This window comes from Cervus canadensis, chromosome 14, assembly GCF_019320065.1.
Source record: "Cervus canadensis isolate Bull #8, Minnesota chromosome 14, ASM1932006v1, whole genome shotgun sequence".
In the NCBI taxonomy this organism is placed as follows: Eukaryota; Metazoa; Chordata; class Mammalia; order Artiodactyla; family Cervidae; genus Cervus; species Cervus canadensis.
The window spans coordinates 986,186-1,004,491 of NC_057399.1; the positions used below are offsets into that span (position 1 = coordinate 986,186).

The window sequence follows — 18,306 nt, forward strand, 5'->3', positions numbered from 1 at the left end:
CCATGGAATATTACTCAGCCGTTAAAAAGAATTCATTTGAACCAGTCCTAATGAGATGGATGAAACTGGAGCCCATCATACAGAGTGAAGTAAGCCAGAAAGATAAAGAACATTACAGCATACTAACACATATATATGGAAGCTTCCTAATGGGAGAGACTGACTGAAGGGGAAACTGGGTCTTGCTCTGATGGGCGGGGCCATGCTCAGTAAATCTTTAATCCCATTTTCTGTTGATGGGCGGGGCTGTGTTCCCCCCTTGTTGTTTGACCTGAGGCCAAACTCTGGTGGAGGTAATGAAGATAGTGGGGACCTCCTTCAAAAGGGCCCGTCCAGGCACTGCCTCACTCGGTGCCCCGACCCTGCAGCAGGCCACTGCTGACCCACACCTCCACCAGAGACTCCTGGACACTAACGGGCAAGTGTGGGTCAGTCTCTTGTGGTCACTGCTCCTTTCTCCTGGATCCTGGTGCACAACGTTATGTTTGTGCCCTGCAAGAGTGTTTCCCCACGCCTGTGTAAGTTCTGGCGGCTCTATGGTGGGGTTAATGGTGACCTCCTCCAAGAGGGCATATACCATACCCACGTCTGCTGCACCCAGCCCCCTGCTCCTGCGGCAGGCCACTGCTGACCTGTATTTCCTCAGGAGACACTTAAACACTCAAAGCCAGGTCTGGCTCAGTCTCTTGCGGCCTCCTGGTGCACACAAGGTTTTATTTGAGCCCTTGGAGCATCTCTGATGGGTATGGGGTTTGTTTCTAAATGCAGTTTCGCCCCTCTTGCCGTCTTGCTGGGGCTTCTCCTTTGCCCTTGGATGTGGGGTATTATCTCTTTTTGGTGGGATCCAACATTGTTCTGTCAACGGTTGCTCAGCAGCAAGTTGTAATTTTGGAGTCTTCGCAGGAGAAGATGAGCACACATCCTTCTACTCCTCCATCTTGTAGAGACACTGTAGTGGAAGAGTGGAGCCCTAACCACTGGACTGTCGGGGAAGTTCCACCCTGCCTTTTTTTCCTAACTAGAAACATAACACTGAAGATAAAAGTTAAAAGCCATGAAGTTACCTATTTACTACAATCCTGACAAAGCCGTCCCTGCATTTCCTGGTTGTTAAGGCACATTTCCACCACCCTGCTCAAAACCACCCAGATTCTAATATTACCAGTAAAAGGCCAAATGGGATTAACAAATAGATGTCCTGTCAGCTATCCTGTGAGTAGTACTCAGCTGAGCACAAAGACTGTGCTACTCATAACATACAGCAGAACTGTCAACTACGGGAAAATCATCAAGGATGTAAAATAATGGATTTGCTTAAAGGTCAAAGGGTGTTTGGGCTTCCTAGGTGACTCGGTAGTAAAGAATCCACCTGCCAATGCAGGAGACACAGGTTTGATTCCTGGTTCAGGAAGATCCTCTGAAGCAGGAAATGGCAGCCTACTCCAATTTCCTTGCCTGGAGAATCCCATGGACAGAGCCTGATGGGCTACAGTCTATGGGGTCGCAAAGAGTCAGACATGACTGAGCAACTAAACAAGAACAACATCAAAGAATGTTTACACATTTCTGCCACAACATATTGATTTCTTAAACTTTTATGATTGTTGGCCCACCATAAGGACCTAAATTGCTTAATGATCTCTCTTTTTTTTAAGTACAGTTAAAGATACAAAAGAGAAGGACTTCCTTGGTGGTCCAGTGGTTAAGACTCTATGCTCCATGGAGCACATGGAGATGCCAGTCTCCATGTGCTCCATGATCCTAAGTTCAATTCCTGGTCAGGGAACTAGGATCCTGCATGCTATATGACGTGACCATAAGTAAATAAATACACACCAATTTCTTTTTAAAAAATTACCTAAAAAATTACTAAGGAGATAGTGATGAGAAAATTCAGCTATCACAATTATTTGCATTCTCCTCCTTCTGTTTCACCTTTCTGGAACAATTCAGTCTAAGAGACATTAGGAGGTAGTGAGCCATGCAGGAGTCCGCATGGAGATCTAGGGAGCTGTGGGACCCAGAGGACGGGGAGGAGGGTGTTCTTGTGGAGGAGTCAGTTGCGGAATTCAGGCTGGAGCAGCCCAGATGTGAGGGGGACATTCTCATTGAGGCCTGCCCTGGCACCTTTGGTCAGCAGGGCGAGGAGAGTGTGTCCAGGGGATCCAGAGATGAGGACAGAAAGAAAGGGTCAGTAACATGCAGGAGGTGGATCTAGTAGGTAGACAATATTAAGGGTAATGGAGCTGGGTTTTTGTTACCTGAAAAGGGAATTTGTCGTTGTTGTGCAGTTGCTAAGTAATGTCCAGCTCTTTGTGACCCCATGGACTGTAGCCCTCCAGGCTGCTCTGTCCATGGGATTCTCCAGGCAAGAATACTGGAGTGGGTTGCCATTCCCTTCTGCAGGGGATCTTCCCAACCCAGGGATCAAGCCTGCTTTGGCAGGCAGGTTCTTTACCATTGAACCATCAGGGAAGCCTGAAAATGGAACTACAAATATGAAAAAGGAAAAAATTAGAATGTACCACATGGTGTTCTGGAATAGGGGATACTGGTGTGAACTTGTGGTTTTCAACCTGTGCAGTAGATATAGAAATAATTGTAAGAAACAATAACAAATACAATTTGTGTGTGTGGACATGTCCTTTTCACGGACTACTTAATAGGCATGGATTTTGCAGTTCTGGGCTGCTTGTTGGTGAGGTGGCTATTTGAAATGGCCTCTAAACATAGTACTGAAGTGTTGTATAGTGTTCCTGAGTGCAAGAAGGCTATACCGTGCCTTATGGAGAAAATACCTATGTCAGATTAGCTTCATTAAGACATGAGCTATTTGAGGCATGAGTTCAATGTTAATGAAGCATCTCTCCATCTGTTGAGAGAAAGAGAGAGTGCAAGACCATAAATAGAAACACAAATTTTAAAAAAGTCATGTTTGATCAGCTGATGGAAATGCTGGGACCAGAGGCTCACAGGAAGCTGGGATGGAGTCTAGGATTAGACAGTAGTAAAATGCCACTGTCAGTCTCTGCATTTTGGTGGTTGTATTATGGTTATGTAAAAGAGTATCCTTTAAAAAAAAAAAAGAATATAGTTGTTGTGGTAGATACTTAAGAGTATTCTGGGGGGCCACTGGGACATCTTGTTCCAAATTTACTTTCAAATACTTGAGGAATATAGTTATTGGTACTGCACTTGGGAATTTTTCTGTGACTTTGAGTTTGTTTTAAAAAAAATTAATATGATAGAAAACAAAGATGCAGTAAATAGTGTTAACAACAGCAAAAGAAGTTTCCTTTGCATTTAACTGACTGGGGCCACCAGAGAAAAACGAGTTCACTACTTCTCAGCAGTCAAGCGAGGCAACAAGTATCACAGAATAGACATTTCACAGCCATGGTCACCACAGTTGGCTTTTTTTTTTTTTTCTTTTTAGCCAAGAGTAACAAGGCATAGCTGGGAAATCAGATGAAGAGTTTGCATCCTCCCCATTGTTTTTAGCTTTAAATTCCGTAATGCTCTAACCAGCGAGTCGCAAGCAACGAAGACATTGCTGTAACATTAAAAGCTTAATTTTATAGGTTTTATGAAATATCACTGAGGGACATTATCCTGGCTTACCATCAACTGAAAAACTAAGGGCTTTGAGAAAACAGGAGCAGCAAATATAATCTCTGCAGTAAAACTATAAAGGGGTCATGACAGAAAGAATTAAGAGTATGTGTTTTAGACAATCAGAAGGGCGTAGGAGGAGAAAGTCTTGATACTATGCATGACTAACATGAAGCTGATTAAAGAAACATCCATGTTCCCAGTTCTCCTGTCTCGACCCCATTACAGCTCTCTGGAGAATTGAACAGAAGAAGCCCTGCCCCCTTCCGCCCCCAGCTCTAATCCTAGAGGCCAGACTGTCAGAGGCGTTTCTGTATCAGTACATCGCTCACAGGCTTTACGTGGAACACGTAGTACAGGGGGGTGTAGGATTAAGCTTTTGAAGTGACACTCTCATTACTTACCAATATGTGGGTGAATTAAAACCTGATAGACTACTGTGAAACAAGAGGTAAAATCTCTTTAAAAATGTGGAAGTGGTAATGTCCTCAGTGGATCTCCGGACAGTTTCTATTTGAAGACAGTGATGATTCAGTTGCCAACAGTGAAGACCTTTGGTAGAGAGTCATCTAGAGTTTAGCTGTGTGGTCAGATTTTCATGCTTTGGGACTGATGATTCACTTAACTTTTTCTTTTTCTTTTTGATTTGGAGGAAGGTGGCTTTACACTGTTATGTCGGTTTCTGGAGTACAACACCGCGAATCAGCCGTAGCCGTGTGTATATCCCGTCTCTCCCTCGCTCCCCTCCCCCTCCCCAATCCCGCCTCTCGGTCACCCTGTCTTACATAGCAACTTCCCTCTTAATCCTGAAGTTGATCATTTTCTAGGATTTCTAATATAAAGATAAAATATTTTGTCATTTTATTTTTACATTTTTGTGTTTTTAATATAGCTATGATGTTGTTTTCCACGTTTCCATTAGAATTCTGGTTTTTTTTTGTAGCTGTCTGTAGACTTCCCTGTGGCTCAAACGGTAAAGAATCTGCCTGCAATGCAGGAGACCAGGGTTCGATCCCTGGGTCTGCAAGATCCTCTGGAGAAGGGAACAGCAGCCATCTCCAGTATTCTTGCCCTGAGAATCCCATGGCGGGCTACAGTCTGTGGGGTTGCAAAGAGCCGGACATGACTAAGCGACTAACACACATATACTGCGGAATTCATTCAAGTTTATTATATCTTGCTGTTTGTTTTTTAACCATTTTATTTACGTATTTTCTTTGTCTATACTGCATAATATGATTCAAGTTTATTTTATATTGACTTGCTTTTTGTTATCAATAATCACTGAAGTTCTTGACCAGGCTTTTGGGTGCCGGGGTGTAGGGTGTAATGTGGTACCACTCTTCATTGATCCCAGCACAGTTTTTTGATCATGAGGTTTTTATGCTTCTTCCCAACAAAGTTTGTAGAATAGTACTAATTATCCAGAACTTATATTTTCTTCTCAATTTTCAGCCATGTATTTATTTTTTTTTGCAACATATATCAACAGAATGATATTTCATTTATAAAGGTACTATAAATCACTTTCAATATACGTGGTATTAACAGGCTTACATTATTTTTCTAAAACTTTCCTTGTATAATTGGGATGCAGTACATTTTGTTATTGTTGTTCAGTCGCCAAGTCATGTCCAACTCTTTGCGACCCCATGGAATGCAATGAGCCAGGCTTTCCAGTCCTTCACTGTCTCCCAGAATTTGCTCAAACTCATGTCCATTGAGTCCATGATGCTATCTAACCATCTCATCCTCTGCTACCCTCTTCTTTTGTCATCAATCTTTCTTAGCATTAGTCTTTTCCAAATATGCCACCCTTTGCATCAGGTGGCCAAAGTATTGCAGCTTTAGCATCACTCCTTCCAATGAATATTCAGGGTTGATTTCCTTTAGGATTGACTAGTTTGATCTCCTTGCTGTCCAAGGAACTTTCAAGAGTCTTCTCCAGCACCCCAATTCAAAGGCATCAATTCTTTGGCACTCAGCCTTTTTTATGATCCAACTCTCACATCCATTCATGACTCCTGGAAAATCCGTAGCTTTGACTATACAGGCTTTTGTCAGCAAAGTGATGTCTCTGCTTTTTAATACTCTAAGTTTGTCATCCCTTTCCTTCCAAGGAGCAAGTCCTTTAACTTCATGCCTGCAGTCACCATCCACAATGATTTTGGAGCCCAAGAAAAGAAAATGTCATCGCTTCTGCTTTTTCCCCATCTATGTGCCACAAAGTGATGGAACCAGATGCCATGAGCTTAGTTTTTTGAATGTTGAGCTTTAAGCCAGCTTTTTCACTCTCCTTTTCGCCCTCAATCAAGATGCTCTTTAGTTTCTCTTCACTTCTGCCATTAAAGTAGTATCATCTGCATATCTCAGGTTAACCACCAGATTAAATCTTCATAGCAGGTGGCAGGTTTCATATTATTGCTGCCACTTCTAGTATTTTATGCTTCTCTTTATACTATCATCATCATCACTTCACAGGGTCTTGTATGATAGTATAATGAGTTCTCTCAACTTAACAGACAGTAAGTCTGTGAGGTACATTTTATACACTGGCAAATAATGCTTTTTGAATTCTATTTCTTGTCAGTTACTTAAAAAATAATCTTCATAGTTATCATTTTAGTGGCAGCCTGGTAATCTAGCATTTTAATTTGTCTCATTCAGCAAATTGTTCCCTAATGTTAGACATTTAGGTTTCTTCCTGGTTTCTTCATCTCTCTTTTATTATTATTATTATCTTGGCCTCCACTCCATCTAAAATTCATGTGCATAGAACTTTTTACTTCTGTTGAAGTAACCTGTTAGAGTAGTAGAACCCAGGAGAAGGATTACTCATAACAAAGGATCTAAGCATTGTTGTTATTAGTTATTATTCCTATTAACATAGGAATAACTTTCTGGAACAAGGAGTGTATAAATGAGTGTTACCTTTTTTGCTATGTATATTGATATGGTTTTCCAAAGGAATTATATCAGATTAAATAGCAGTTTCTGGTTTTATCACAACCTCTACAGAATTAAATGGTTATATTTTTTATTTTATTTACCTAGGAGTTTTAATTTGCATTTCCCTAGTATTAGTGAGGATTAACATTTCTCCCATGAAGCTGATTGTTATTTATGTCTGCTTACATCAGTTGTCTGTTTATATATAATTTGCCAGTCATGGAATTTGGATCGTAAAGAAGATAGATGGTGCTTTTAATTGAGATAGCTCAAAAAGAAAACTTGATAAATTTTACCTTTCAAACATCTTGGAATGATCTTCTCTTTCCTGGGCAGATATGAAGACTAGGAAACCAACAAAAGCTGTGTTCATGTTCACATAATATGCTTAACACTTAACAATTTGGTAGCTGTGTTTTGGTAAAACAGCTTCGTATCTCTGCATGAAAATGTTATACTCCATTTACTGCTATTTTTAAAGTTATGTTCAGATATAGCTAGAATAAGATATATCTAGACTTCCAGAAGGAAATTTGTATCAAGAGCTCAGTGGTCAAATTTTGAAAGAGAAGTGCTAAGGGAAGTGTTAATGGGTAACTCAAGCATTACATGCAAATGTGTACAAGAGAAGGCTGAGTGTTTAGATGGTGTTAAGTGGCTGAGAAACCTGATCTGGGAAAAGAGAATCACAGGTTTTCACTCTGCAGTGTTTCTTCTAGCTTTGGTTTTAAACTCTGAATAGTTCTGAAAATGTAGAAAACTGATATGGTCCAGAAGTACAACTGAGCACCCTGTCTCTGTTCATTTGGTTGGTTGGTTATGTCTTGCTGTAAAGAAACCATTGGCAAAGGAAAAAGCCTCCTCCCAGGGTGTTTAATCCAGGGGATTTTAAAAATTGTAGTTTATTTTTGTTTTAAATCGTAGTAAAGGAGAATCGTGTGTCTTTGTGTTCTGTGCCTTTAGAAAATCTGGCTTATTCCTATGTAGGTTCACCTAGTGTCAGCTTCTGCTAATTACAGACAACTTGCTTAGTGTTGACTGGTGAATCTAAACTCATACATGGAGAAGAAGTTTTTAGGAATGATTTTCTGGACAGGTATCAGAAGAATTGAACAAAGGAAGGAAAGCGGGAAGGAAGATATTTCAAGTAAAAACAATGTTTTACACTTGTCTTTTAAAAAAAATGACAATTTACTGTTACATTACCTGATAATTTTTTAATTGGCCATTTTCCTCACCCCACCTACCCCTCCTTTCTCTTTCTTAACTATTTTACACTTTAAATTTTATGACAGTTGAGTCAGTAACATCTAACTGGGTGTTTTTATGAAGTAGCACCCCAATGAATCATTCTGTATTGCAGCACGAAAGAGTGGAGGCAATGATTAAATGTAGAATTCTCTCCAGACACATGATGGAGCCACATTAAACTGCTGCTGCCCACAGGCTATTTGACAGCTGTCTGCCTTGATGTGACTTTTAAATCACTGTGAAGCATTAGAATAGAATACCAATTTGCAACCAAAAGATGTTTCTGAAGTGTGAGGAACTTCAGACCAAAAAAAGCTCTAGACATCACTTTGAAAGATTTTTGATGAGCAATTGCAAATATTAGTACCTCTAAGCTTGACAGGTTACCTATTGAAATAGAAAAGTGAATATTCCTGAATGGAGTATCTCTTCAAGCCAAGAAAGTGAAACTAGACTGAAATTGAAAAACCTAAAAATAATTGAAACTCCCACCTAGATGAATGTAGCAAAGTCAGAGGGTCTATAATCTTACCTGGGCTTTGAAGTCCTGGAAGTCTGGAAGAGTGTTTGTTTATTATTCCAGGTTGCTTTATATACTGTGTTGCACATAGAAGATGCTCAATGTATATAGAACTCTCTCTTCATTTTCAGTGAAAATAAAATTTTATCTCTGAAAGTGGAGATGACCACATATCTATTCCCTAATGAGGAAAAACTTCCATCTGGTACACTCCAGTCATTTCACTGCCAAAGCGCATTAAAGCCATGTTGCATTTTGTAGTGACAGACATGAATATAAGGACACTTATGAACTGTGAGAAGCCTTGTAAAGCCCTGTGTTACCAGGTTTGCACTGACTTGTACTTTGGGGTAGCTAGTCCCAGCTTCAAGGGATGTGCAGCCTTGTAGTCTCCTAGGCCTTTAACCTTGGCTTAATGCTCTGTTCTCATTATCTTGAAATCATTAATGATTTTTCTAAGAAGAGACCCTCTGTTCTCATTTTGCACTTGGCCCCATAAATGATTAGCCAGCCCTGCTGGTAATTCTGTGTTTCCCTCTAAAGTTCTGCTTAATAGCACTATATGATAAAACCTAATCCTCAGAGAATGTACTTGTAGTGAACATTTTAGTGTGTCTTTTAAGAGGACTGGTACGTTATTAAACTAGTTTGTAGAGCCCGTCTTCTTTTGCCTTCACCTCCCCTTCCCATCGTCACCAGCGGAGGAACACCCCAGAGGTGCTGACACCTCTTACGGGGAGTAAGAGTGTGATTGCACAGGTGGCAGACAGTAGTTGGGAGGTTGGTTGCATTGAGCAAATGATTGTTGTTTGGTGTAGCAAACACATAAGTATACCAAAACTAAGAGAGCCAGACTTTTCACTGAAGGGATTTACAAGCACTGAAAAGTAGAAAGCTGAAAAGAACACTGAGCACTGGGTTAGAATTGTAATTATCAGCACGACCTCACAGCTTTTTAAATTGATATATAGATTTAGATATGTGTATTGTTGTTTTCAGTTGCTAAGTTGTGTCCGACTCCTTGTGACATCATGAACCGCAGTGTGCCAGGCTTCCCTGTCCTTCACTGTCTCCTGGAGCTTGCTCAAACTCATGTCCATTGACTTGGTGATGACATCGAACCATCTCATCCTCTGCTGCCCCTTTCTCCTGCCCTCAGTCTTTCCCAGAATCAGGGTCTTTTCCAGTTAGTCAGTTGTTCACATCAGGTGGCCAAAGCACTGGAGTTTCAGCATCAGCCCTTCCGATGAACTCAATTCCTTTGAATTCCAATCAACTCAATTCTGAGTTTATTTCCTTTAGCATTGACTGTTTGATCTCCTTGCAGTCCAAGGACTCTAAAGAGTCTTCTCCAGCACCACAATTTGAAAGCATCAATTCTTCAGCACTCAGCCTTCTTTATGGTCCAACTGTCACATCCATACATGACTACTGGAAAAACCATAGCTTTGACTATATAGACCTTTGTCAGCAAAGTAATGTCTCTGTTTTTTAGTATGCTGTCTAGGTTTGTCATACCTTTCCTTCCAAGGAGCAAGTTTCTTTTAATTTTACTGCTGCAGTCACCATCCACAGTGATTTTGGAGCCCAAGAAAACAAAATCTATCACTGTTTCCACTTTTTCCCCTTTTATTTGCCATGAAGTGATAGGACTGGATGCCATGATCTTAGTTTTCTCAATGTTGAGCTTTAAGCCAGCTTTTTCACTCTTCTCTTTCACCTTCATCAAGAGGCTTGTTAGTTCCTCTTTGCCTTCTGCCATTAGGTTCTTGTCATCTGCATATCTGAGGTTATTGATATTTCTCCTGGCAGTCTTGATTCCAGCTTGTGATTCATCCAGCCTGCCATTTTGCATGTTGTACTCTGCCTAGAAGTTAAATAAGCAGGGTGACAGTGTACAGCCTTCCGTACTCCTTTCCCAGTTTGGAACCAGTTTGTTGTTCCATGTCCAGTTTTAACTGTTGCTTCTTGACTTACATACAGGTTTTTCAGGAGGCAGGTAAGGTGGTCTGGTATTCCCGTCTCTTTAAGAATATTCCACAGTTTGTTGTGATCCACATAGTCAAAGGCTTTGGCATAGTCAATAAAGCAGAAGTAGATGTTTTCCTGGAACTCTCTTGCTTTTTCGATGATCCAACAGATGTTGGCCATTTGATCTCTGGTTCCTCTGCCTTTTCTAAACCCAGTTTGTACATCTGGAAGTTCACAGTTCATGTACTGTTGAAGCCTGGCTTGGAGAATTTTGAGCGTTACTTTGCTAGCGTGTGAGATGAGTGCAATTGTGCAGTAGTTTGAACATTCTTTGGCATTGCCTTTCTTTGGGATTGGAATGAAAACTGACCTTTTCCAGTCCTGTGGCCACTGCTGAGCTTTCTAAATTTGCTGGCATATTGAGTGCAGCATTTTCACAGCATCATCTTTTAGGATTTGAAATAGCTCAACTGGAATTCCATCACCTTCACTATCTTTGTTCATAGTGATGCTTCCTAAGGCCCACTTGACTTCACACTCCAGGATGTCTGGTTCTAGGTGAGCGATCACACCATCGTGGCTATCTGTGTCATTAAGATCTTTTTTGTATAGTTCTCCTGTGTATTCTTTTCACCTCTTCTTAATATCTTCTGCTTCTGTTAGGTCCATACCATTTCCGTCCTTTATGGTGCCCATCTTTGCATGAAATGTTGCCTTGATAGCTCCAATTTTCTTGAAGTCTTTCTCTAGCCTTTCCCATTCTGTTGTTTTCCTCTATTTCTTTGTATTGTTCCCTTAAGAAGGCTTTCTTGTCTCTCCTAGCTATTCTCTGGAACTCTGCATTCAGCTGGATATGTATCTTTCTGTTTCTCCTTTCCCTTTCACTTCTCTTCTCAGCTATTTGTAAGGCCTCCTCAGACAACCACTTTGCCTTCTTGGATTTCTTTTTCTTTGGGATGGTTTTGGTCACTGCCTCTGTACAGTGTTACAAACCTCTGTCCATAGTTCTTCAGGCACTCTGCCTATCAGATCTAATCGCCTGAATATATTCGTCACCTTCACTGTATAATCTTAAGGTATTTGATTTAGGTCTGACCTGAATGGCTTAGTGGTTTTCCCTAATTTCTTCAATTTAAACCTGAATTTTGCAATAAGGAGCTCATGATCTGAGCCAGTCAGCTCCAGGTCTTGCTTTGTTGACTGTATAGAGTCTCCATCTTCGTCTGCAAAGAATATTGTCAGTCTAATTTCAGTATTGACCGTCTGGTGATGTCCATGTGTAAAGTCATCTCTAAAGGCATACCTCAGTAATAATGAGCACAGTGAGTGCCCAGATCTTGTTTTAAATACCATGCTCCAGTGAAAGGAAGCAGGACTGCTTGGGTAAATGGCCAGTTCTCGGGCGGGGGCAGCAAACATGTGAGATGAGCCTGGAGCACCCTGTTCCAGAAAGTAAGGAAATACTCAATGTTGCAGATATGTCGGAAGGACCCAGAAGCCAGCCTAAGTGCATGCCTACTGGCCACATCTAATTTAAGCAACAAAATAATGTTGATACCAGACTACAACTGGTTGAATAAAATAGGAATCTATGAGTTTATAAATTAGAGAAGGGAACATGCTTCCTTAAAATATAAGCTCAACTAATGCAGAAGAGATGGTAGAAATAATCACCAGTGACGGCTGTTGTAGGGCAGGTGATGTAGGAAGGAGTCGGCAGCAGATGCTAGACTGGTGGTCGGAGGCCGGTGAGGAACAGGATGGTGGCTTGGCGTTTGTTCTGTCTCAGCTCTCATTCTGTGACAGATATCCTTCAACAATCCACCTAATAACAGCTTTTTCACACTTTGTGCTTTTTGTTGATTTTATTGTTTAAAATGTCCCCCGTGCATAGTGTTCCTAAGCACAAGAAGATGGTGATGTGTCTTACAAAGAAAACGGATGTGTTAGATAAGCTTCATCGCAGCATGAATCTTAGTGTTGTTGGCCATATACAGCGTTAATGAATGAATTCTGTGTTAAAGTGTCTTTGAACAGAAACACAGAACAAAGTGATATGTTGATCAGTGGAAGAAAATGAACTGAAAGCTGATAGGCAGCTAACCCTCCATTTTTCATAGGAGCAGTGTTTCCATATTTGCTCATTCAGTGTTCAGGGCACATTATCAGACTTCACTGCAATGAATAACAAGAGTCAAATGTATCTCACGAAATGGGTGCTAACTGGTTGCCATTGACATTATCAGATTAATTTCATATCACATATAACAGTGTTTTACTTTGTTGTGAAACTACATATATTTGTGAGTAATTTAATAGAATGTTGTTCAGTCGCTAAGTTGAGTCCAACTCTTTGCCACCTCATGGACTGCAGCACACCAGGTTTCCCTGTCTTTCACTATCTCCCGGAGTTGGCTCAAACTCATGTCCATTGAGTCGGTGATGCTACCCAACCATCTATCTCATCCTCTGCCTCGCTCTTTTCTTCTTGCCTTCAGTCTTTCCCAGAATCAGGGTCTTTTCCAATGAATCAGTTCTTCGCATCAGGTGGCCAAAGTATTGGAGTTTCAGCTTCAGCATCAGTCCTTCCAATAAATATTCAGAACTGATTTCCTTTAGGATGGACTTGTTGGAAGGAATTACAGTTCCAAAGAAAGAAAGTTTATTTTACTAAAAAGTATAAGTAAAGCATAGATATTAACTAATCACTCTAAAATATGTTTTTATATGTCACTTTGAACTCCCTGGTATGTCATTCTCTTAAAGAATTTTGGCTTATCATTGCTTTATAGTTGCTTCCAGAGTCTATTTATTACATGTAGTTTTTAATGCTAATTGATTAGCTTTTGATACTTTTGAATAAGTGGGGAATATCTTATTAGAATCAAATGGTGAATTAGCTAATTGTATTTACTAATGTTTGAAGGGATAAGTGAAAAGAGAAGGAAAAGACTCAAGTTGATTCAAAAGCAAAAATGAGAAAACAAGATAATTGGTGTATCCTTCAAGTCTTGCTTCTAACCCACCAAATATTAGACAAAACAAACTGGGGGCTTGTCTTTAAATAGGAGATCTGCTAAGCATATTCTTACTTCAGATTTTTTTTTCTTTTTTTTTTTTTAGCTATTTTGTGTTAAGATACTGATTTTTATCTAGAAGGTCTATTGAGGGCTACTAAAATGAAGCTCATAATTTCAACTTCTGATCAAAGTTTCCTTGTTGCCTGGCACTTAACACTATATTAATGCCAGGAAATAAATTTTATCTACTTCATCTTTAGGCAAGTTCTTATTCCCTTCTAATGACGCTGTTGTGCTCAGTGACACAGTGGTGTCCAACTCTGCAGCCCCATGGACCTTAGCCACTCAGGCTCCTCTGTCCATGGAATTTTCCAGGCAAGAATACTGGAGTGGGTTGCCATTTCCTCCTCCAGGGGATCTTCTGGACCCAGGGAATGAACCCGAGTCTCCTGAGTCTCCTGCATTGGCAGGCGGGTTCTTTACCACTAGCGCCACCAGGAAAGGAGTCACTTCTAATTTAGACTTTTAGGAAACGGAGAGGGGGAAATATATTCTTTGAGACCAGTTGTCATCTCGGCCAGGCTTTTAAGCTTCCTGGCTACTTGTCATTCAGCAACTCTACGGGAAAGTGTTTATAAGCTATAAATAAGTGCGTTAATAATTTTTATTTCTTCTCTTTTAAACAAATTCAATTTTGTAAAACAACAGCAACAATAATTTTATTTCCTGTTTAGTATAGCTGTCTCTTCAGCCAAAAATCATTACTCATGGTTATTGGATATTTGTTTTGTATTTAGTAATCTTAAAAAGTGATTTCATCAGGTATTTCTTAAGAAAACCCTGCGTGATTGGTGAAAATCATAATTTCATAGATGGAAAAACTGGGAGGTAGACAAGCTGTGAATCTGCTTTCCAGTTAGAATGTTCAGCCTCTGTTTTCTTGGTCTGTTTTGTAGGGTTTTTTTGAGGGGGGAAGGGTAGTTCTCCTTTTTTAAAAAATTATCCCTGCCTTCCTGTTTTAGAGAGTAACATATTTTGCAATATCTGATGTTTTTCTCCTGCAGAGATATTCCAATGCCCTTAGTCAGCTCAGGAGTGGAGCACGGTAACTTGAGAGAGCTGGCATTTGCAAGAATGAAAGACCTCGGAATACAGGTAAGAGTCTGACCGTAACTGCAGAGATCAAAGTAATCTCAGACATGAAAACCTGTGGTGCTATCACCTGATAAACTTACAGGTCTGGTCAAAGAGCTTTCATGCATTGAAGCCCTTCTTTCTGTACAGCATGTTGAAGCTGAAGTAGTGGTTCCACAGTCTGCATCCCATCCCTACGCCCCTCTGCTTTCTCCTAAAAGAGTGTGGGTTTGTCAATTTACTGGTTGTTTTCTCTTGCCTACTGAAATTGCCAACTATGTGTTCAGCTCCTTTTTTAGAAAACCTCTTTTCTTTTGAAATACTGAGTGTTTGATTCTTGACCAGTGGTTATAGACAAATACAACCTTTGAAGAAACAAGGATGACGTGCTAAAATCATTACTGATGTTATTGTCCAGATATACCACTCTCCCTTGCCCCGCCGTGCCCCTGTGTCTTTTCATTTGCTTTTTTATTTCAGAAATATTTACTAAGCACCTCTTTTCTGCTTTCCATTGAAGTACAAAGAGCCCAGGAATCTGCAGTTTTAACAGGCTCTGTGGATGATTTTGAAGTCACGATATGGTTTAAAACTCAGTGCCCTAGGAGCTATTTCTCAGAGCTGCTAAGAGGAAAGGCCAGGGGACTTCTAGGCCTGAGCCTACATCCTGGCCTCTGCTTTGAGCTTCTGATTCTCTTGGTCTGGTACGGAGCTGAGGGAGGTTGTAACACGCAGTGTAGACATGGACCACTTTTTGAAAGGCATTGTTTTAAGGACTACATATCATGTTTGTGGACATACCCGAAACATTTTGTCCTCTTAGTTGATTTGTTATAAAGAAGTTTTTTCTTTTCTTTCTTTTTTTTTTTTCCAAAAAACTGTCTAGAGTTTGTAAACATTATTGGCTTATTCTACCAAAATAATAATAATAATAATTTAAGTTCTAGAAAAACAGCAACTGTATGTACAGTAATTGTTGTTATTTAGTTGCTTGGTCATGTCTGACTCTTTGTGACCCCATGAACTATAGCTAGCCAGGCTCCTCTCTCCATGGGATTTCCCAGGCAAGAATACTAGCGTGGGTTGCCATTTCCTTCTCCAGGGGATCTTCCTGACCCAGGGATTGAACCCAAGTCTCCTGCGTTGGCAGGCAGTTTCTTTACCACTGAGCCACCAGGAAAGCCCCATGTACAGTAATGAATAGCCCCAACAAGTATGTGACTGCTCTGCTCCCTGGTCCCCAGCTGTCCCAGTTCTTCAGCTCCTCCTTCTCTTGGCCTTGTTAGCCTAATAACCTCATCATCCAGCCATCATCTTTAACCCTGTACCCCTCTTAAACCTTGATAGCCTCTCATAAAGTAATCTAGCATTGAGTCTCAAGACTGGAATTCAGTCATAGCCAAAAGTTATCTAGTTTACCTAGGCAGTGTCTTTACTAGAAAATAAGGACACCCCAATCTCTTTCGTAAAAAGCATTCCCCTCCCCTCCAAGAAAGGACAAAAGCAGACAAGTGTTCTTTAGGAGCATGTGATATGGGTTCCCAGGGCATGGAAGTAGCTTAGTTTTTCTAGAACTGAATAATGAGCTCTTATTTTTCTCGTGAAATTCTCTCCATATATACACCAAATACACTATTAGTAGTATGGCTGCAAGACATCATCAGCTTTCCTAGGGTGATCTTTTCTCACCAATGGAAAGTGTTAGAATCTTGGAAATAAGTTCTATGGTTTGTTCTATAGGGGAAAGTACAGCATAGGACAGATAATAGTCACTGTGAGGATTTTGTAATTATAAGTGTCAGGCTTCATAGCCTGCACACTGGGTCGTGGAGTGGAAGCGAGAGTTCCATCCTGTAGCTTGGCCGTGCACACATCCACAGGCAACTTTGTGGTTCCTGGGATATTCAGAGAGCCAGTCTGCCACCATGACACCACATTCAGACTGTATAGTAATAAAAGCTCAAGGTTCTTTCTTTCCTCTCCTTCCTTGCATTCCTTCCTCCCTCCCATCCTTTATTCCACAGAGCCCTTCTCTGCAAAAGATAGCAGTCTTAGTTTCCCTCTTTCTGACATTTCTAAAATTTGATACAAATATGGTGATGCTAAAAACATTAACTGCTATAAAGTGGTGAAAGTTTTCAAACATTAGGAATTCAATTGTTACTCTTCTATAGATATAGTTGGGGATTGCACTTTCAGTTACAGTTATATCTTCTGGGTAAAACTATGTTCAAATTTTTAGGAGGTATGTTCTTTATGTTCAATATTATGTATCAATCTCCTTTGGATTCTAAACTCATTTTAAAAACAATACAGTGCTAACTTCATATATTTCCAGTTTTGTTTTCCCCTATCTTCATATTTATTAAAAATGGCTTTGTTTTTAAATTCAGTTCTTTTATCTCAATGTAAATTATGTCCAGATGTAATTTTGAGCCCAGAATTTGGTGGAGAGGTTTCAGTAAAAATTGTATTAGTGACCAGTTTTATATTTGCCTCCCCTTCCCTCTTTCTTTTCTTTCTATTTTTTCCCCATTCCTCCCTCCCTCCTTCCTCCCCTTTCTTCATTTCTTTGCTTTGTTTTTTTCACAGTGTCGTGATGTGAGAACCAGAGAGGTTGGAATCCAAGAAATTCATCACAGAGTCCGGCCATACCAGGTCAGTGTCCTCATTTTAGAGAGATGAGGTCCCGTCCATTACTCCTTGTCAGGCCTGGGCCTGTACCTGCTCATGTATCATGCTGTGTTTAGTTGCTCTGTCGTGCCCGACTCTGAGACCTCATGGACTGTAGCCTGCCAGGCTCCTCTGTCCATGGGGATTCTCCAGGCAAGAATACTGGAGAGAGTTGCCATGCCGTCTTCTAGGGGCTCTTCCCAACCCAAGGATCAAACCCAGGTCTCCCGCATTGCAGACGGATTCTTTACTGTCTGAGCCACCAGGGAAGCCCAAGAAAACTGGAGTGGGTTGCCTATCCCTTCTCCTGGAGAACTTCCCGACCCAGGAATTGATCTGGGGTCTCCTGCATTGCAGGCAGATTCTTTACCAGCTGAGCTACCAGGGAAGCCCTATAGTTAGAACCAAAACCAAACTCTCAAAGTTAATGAATAAACTAAGAGTAAAGAGTCATTGAGAATCAGGTCAAGTCAGCAAAGCCAGATATGAAGGTCACTCAACACTAGAAGGGCCAGGTTAGGAAGATCAGGTTGGAACTTCATTATAGATCAATACTATTCTGCAGGACTTTCTGCAGTGTTGGAAATGTCCTGTCATCTCTGCCACCTAATATGGAGTCAGCTACCAGTCACATTTGACAGTTAAGCACTTGAAAGGTGGCTAGTGCAAAGAAGGACTTACTTTTTAATTTTATTTAATGTCACAGTGTCAAAGAATTCAAATATAAATAGGCAGATGTGACTAGTGGCTACCTTCAGGTAAAACTGAGTGGCATGTGCTTATCTCTGTGTGCAACTGTTGAGTTATTGCCCATTGGTGGTAATCAGGTGAAGAGATCACCCTCATCAACAGGGTTTCCATAAAACATATTTTTCATGAATTAACTTCTCTCCGATAACGTCATCGTGTTAGCTATCTGCCAGCTTTTTCTGTGGAGGTTCTCTTTCCTGTGGGAGCCTCTTTGAGAAAGGCTAGAAGAGATGAGATCTGCAGCTGATATTTCTCTTCTGAAAATGAACTGACAGTTTTCACCTCGCAGACCTTTTAAGGAAAAAGAAGACCCTGGCACAGTTAGTTCTTCTGCCAGATTCTTGTGCAGTCCAGTCACTCAGCAAACAAGAAGCTGCAGAGGAATGTCAGTGTCAATCTGACTGTTCACCCCACTGTGGGCCCAAT

The 18,306-nt window shown here is 40.6% G+C and overlaps 1 protein-coding gene across 1 annotated transcript in view; it reads left to right on the top strand.

The window, feature by feature from the left end:
• The window catches only part of ELP3 (elongator acetyltransferase complex subunit 3), a 123,335-nt gene that overhangs the window by 66,439 nt on the left and 38,590 nt on the right, over positions 1–18,306 (top strand). The window contains exons 11-12 of the mRNA XM_043486687.1: positions 14,388–14,478; positions 17,050–17,115. Coding sequence (XP_043342622.1) covers positions 14,388–14,478; positions 17,050–17,115 — 157 coding nt within the window. The remainder of the gene's footprint in view (positions 1–14,387; positions 14,479–17,049; positions 17,116–18,306) is intronic.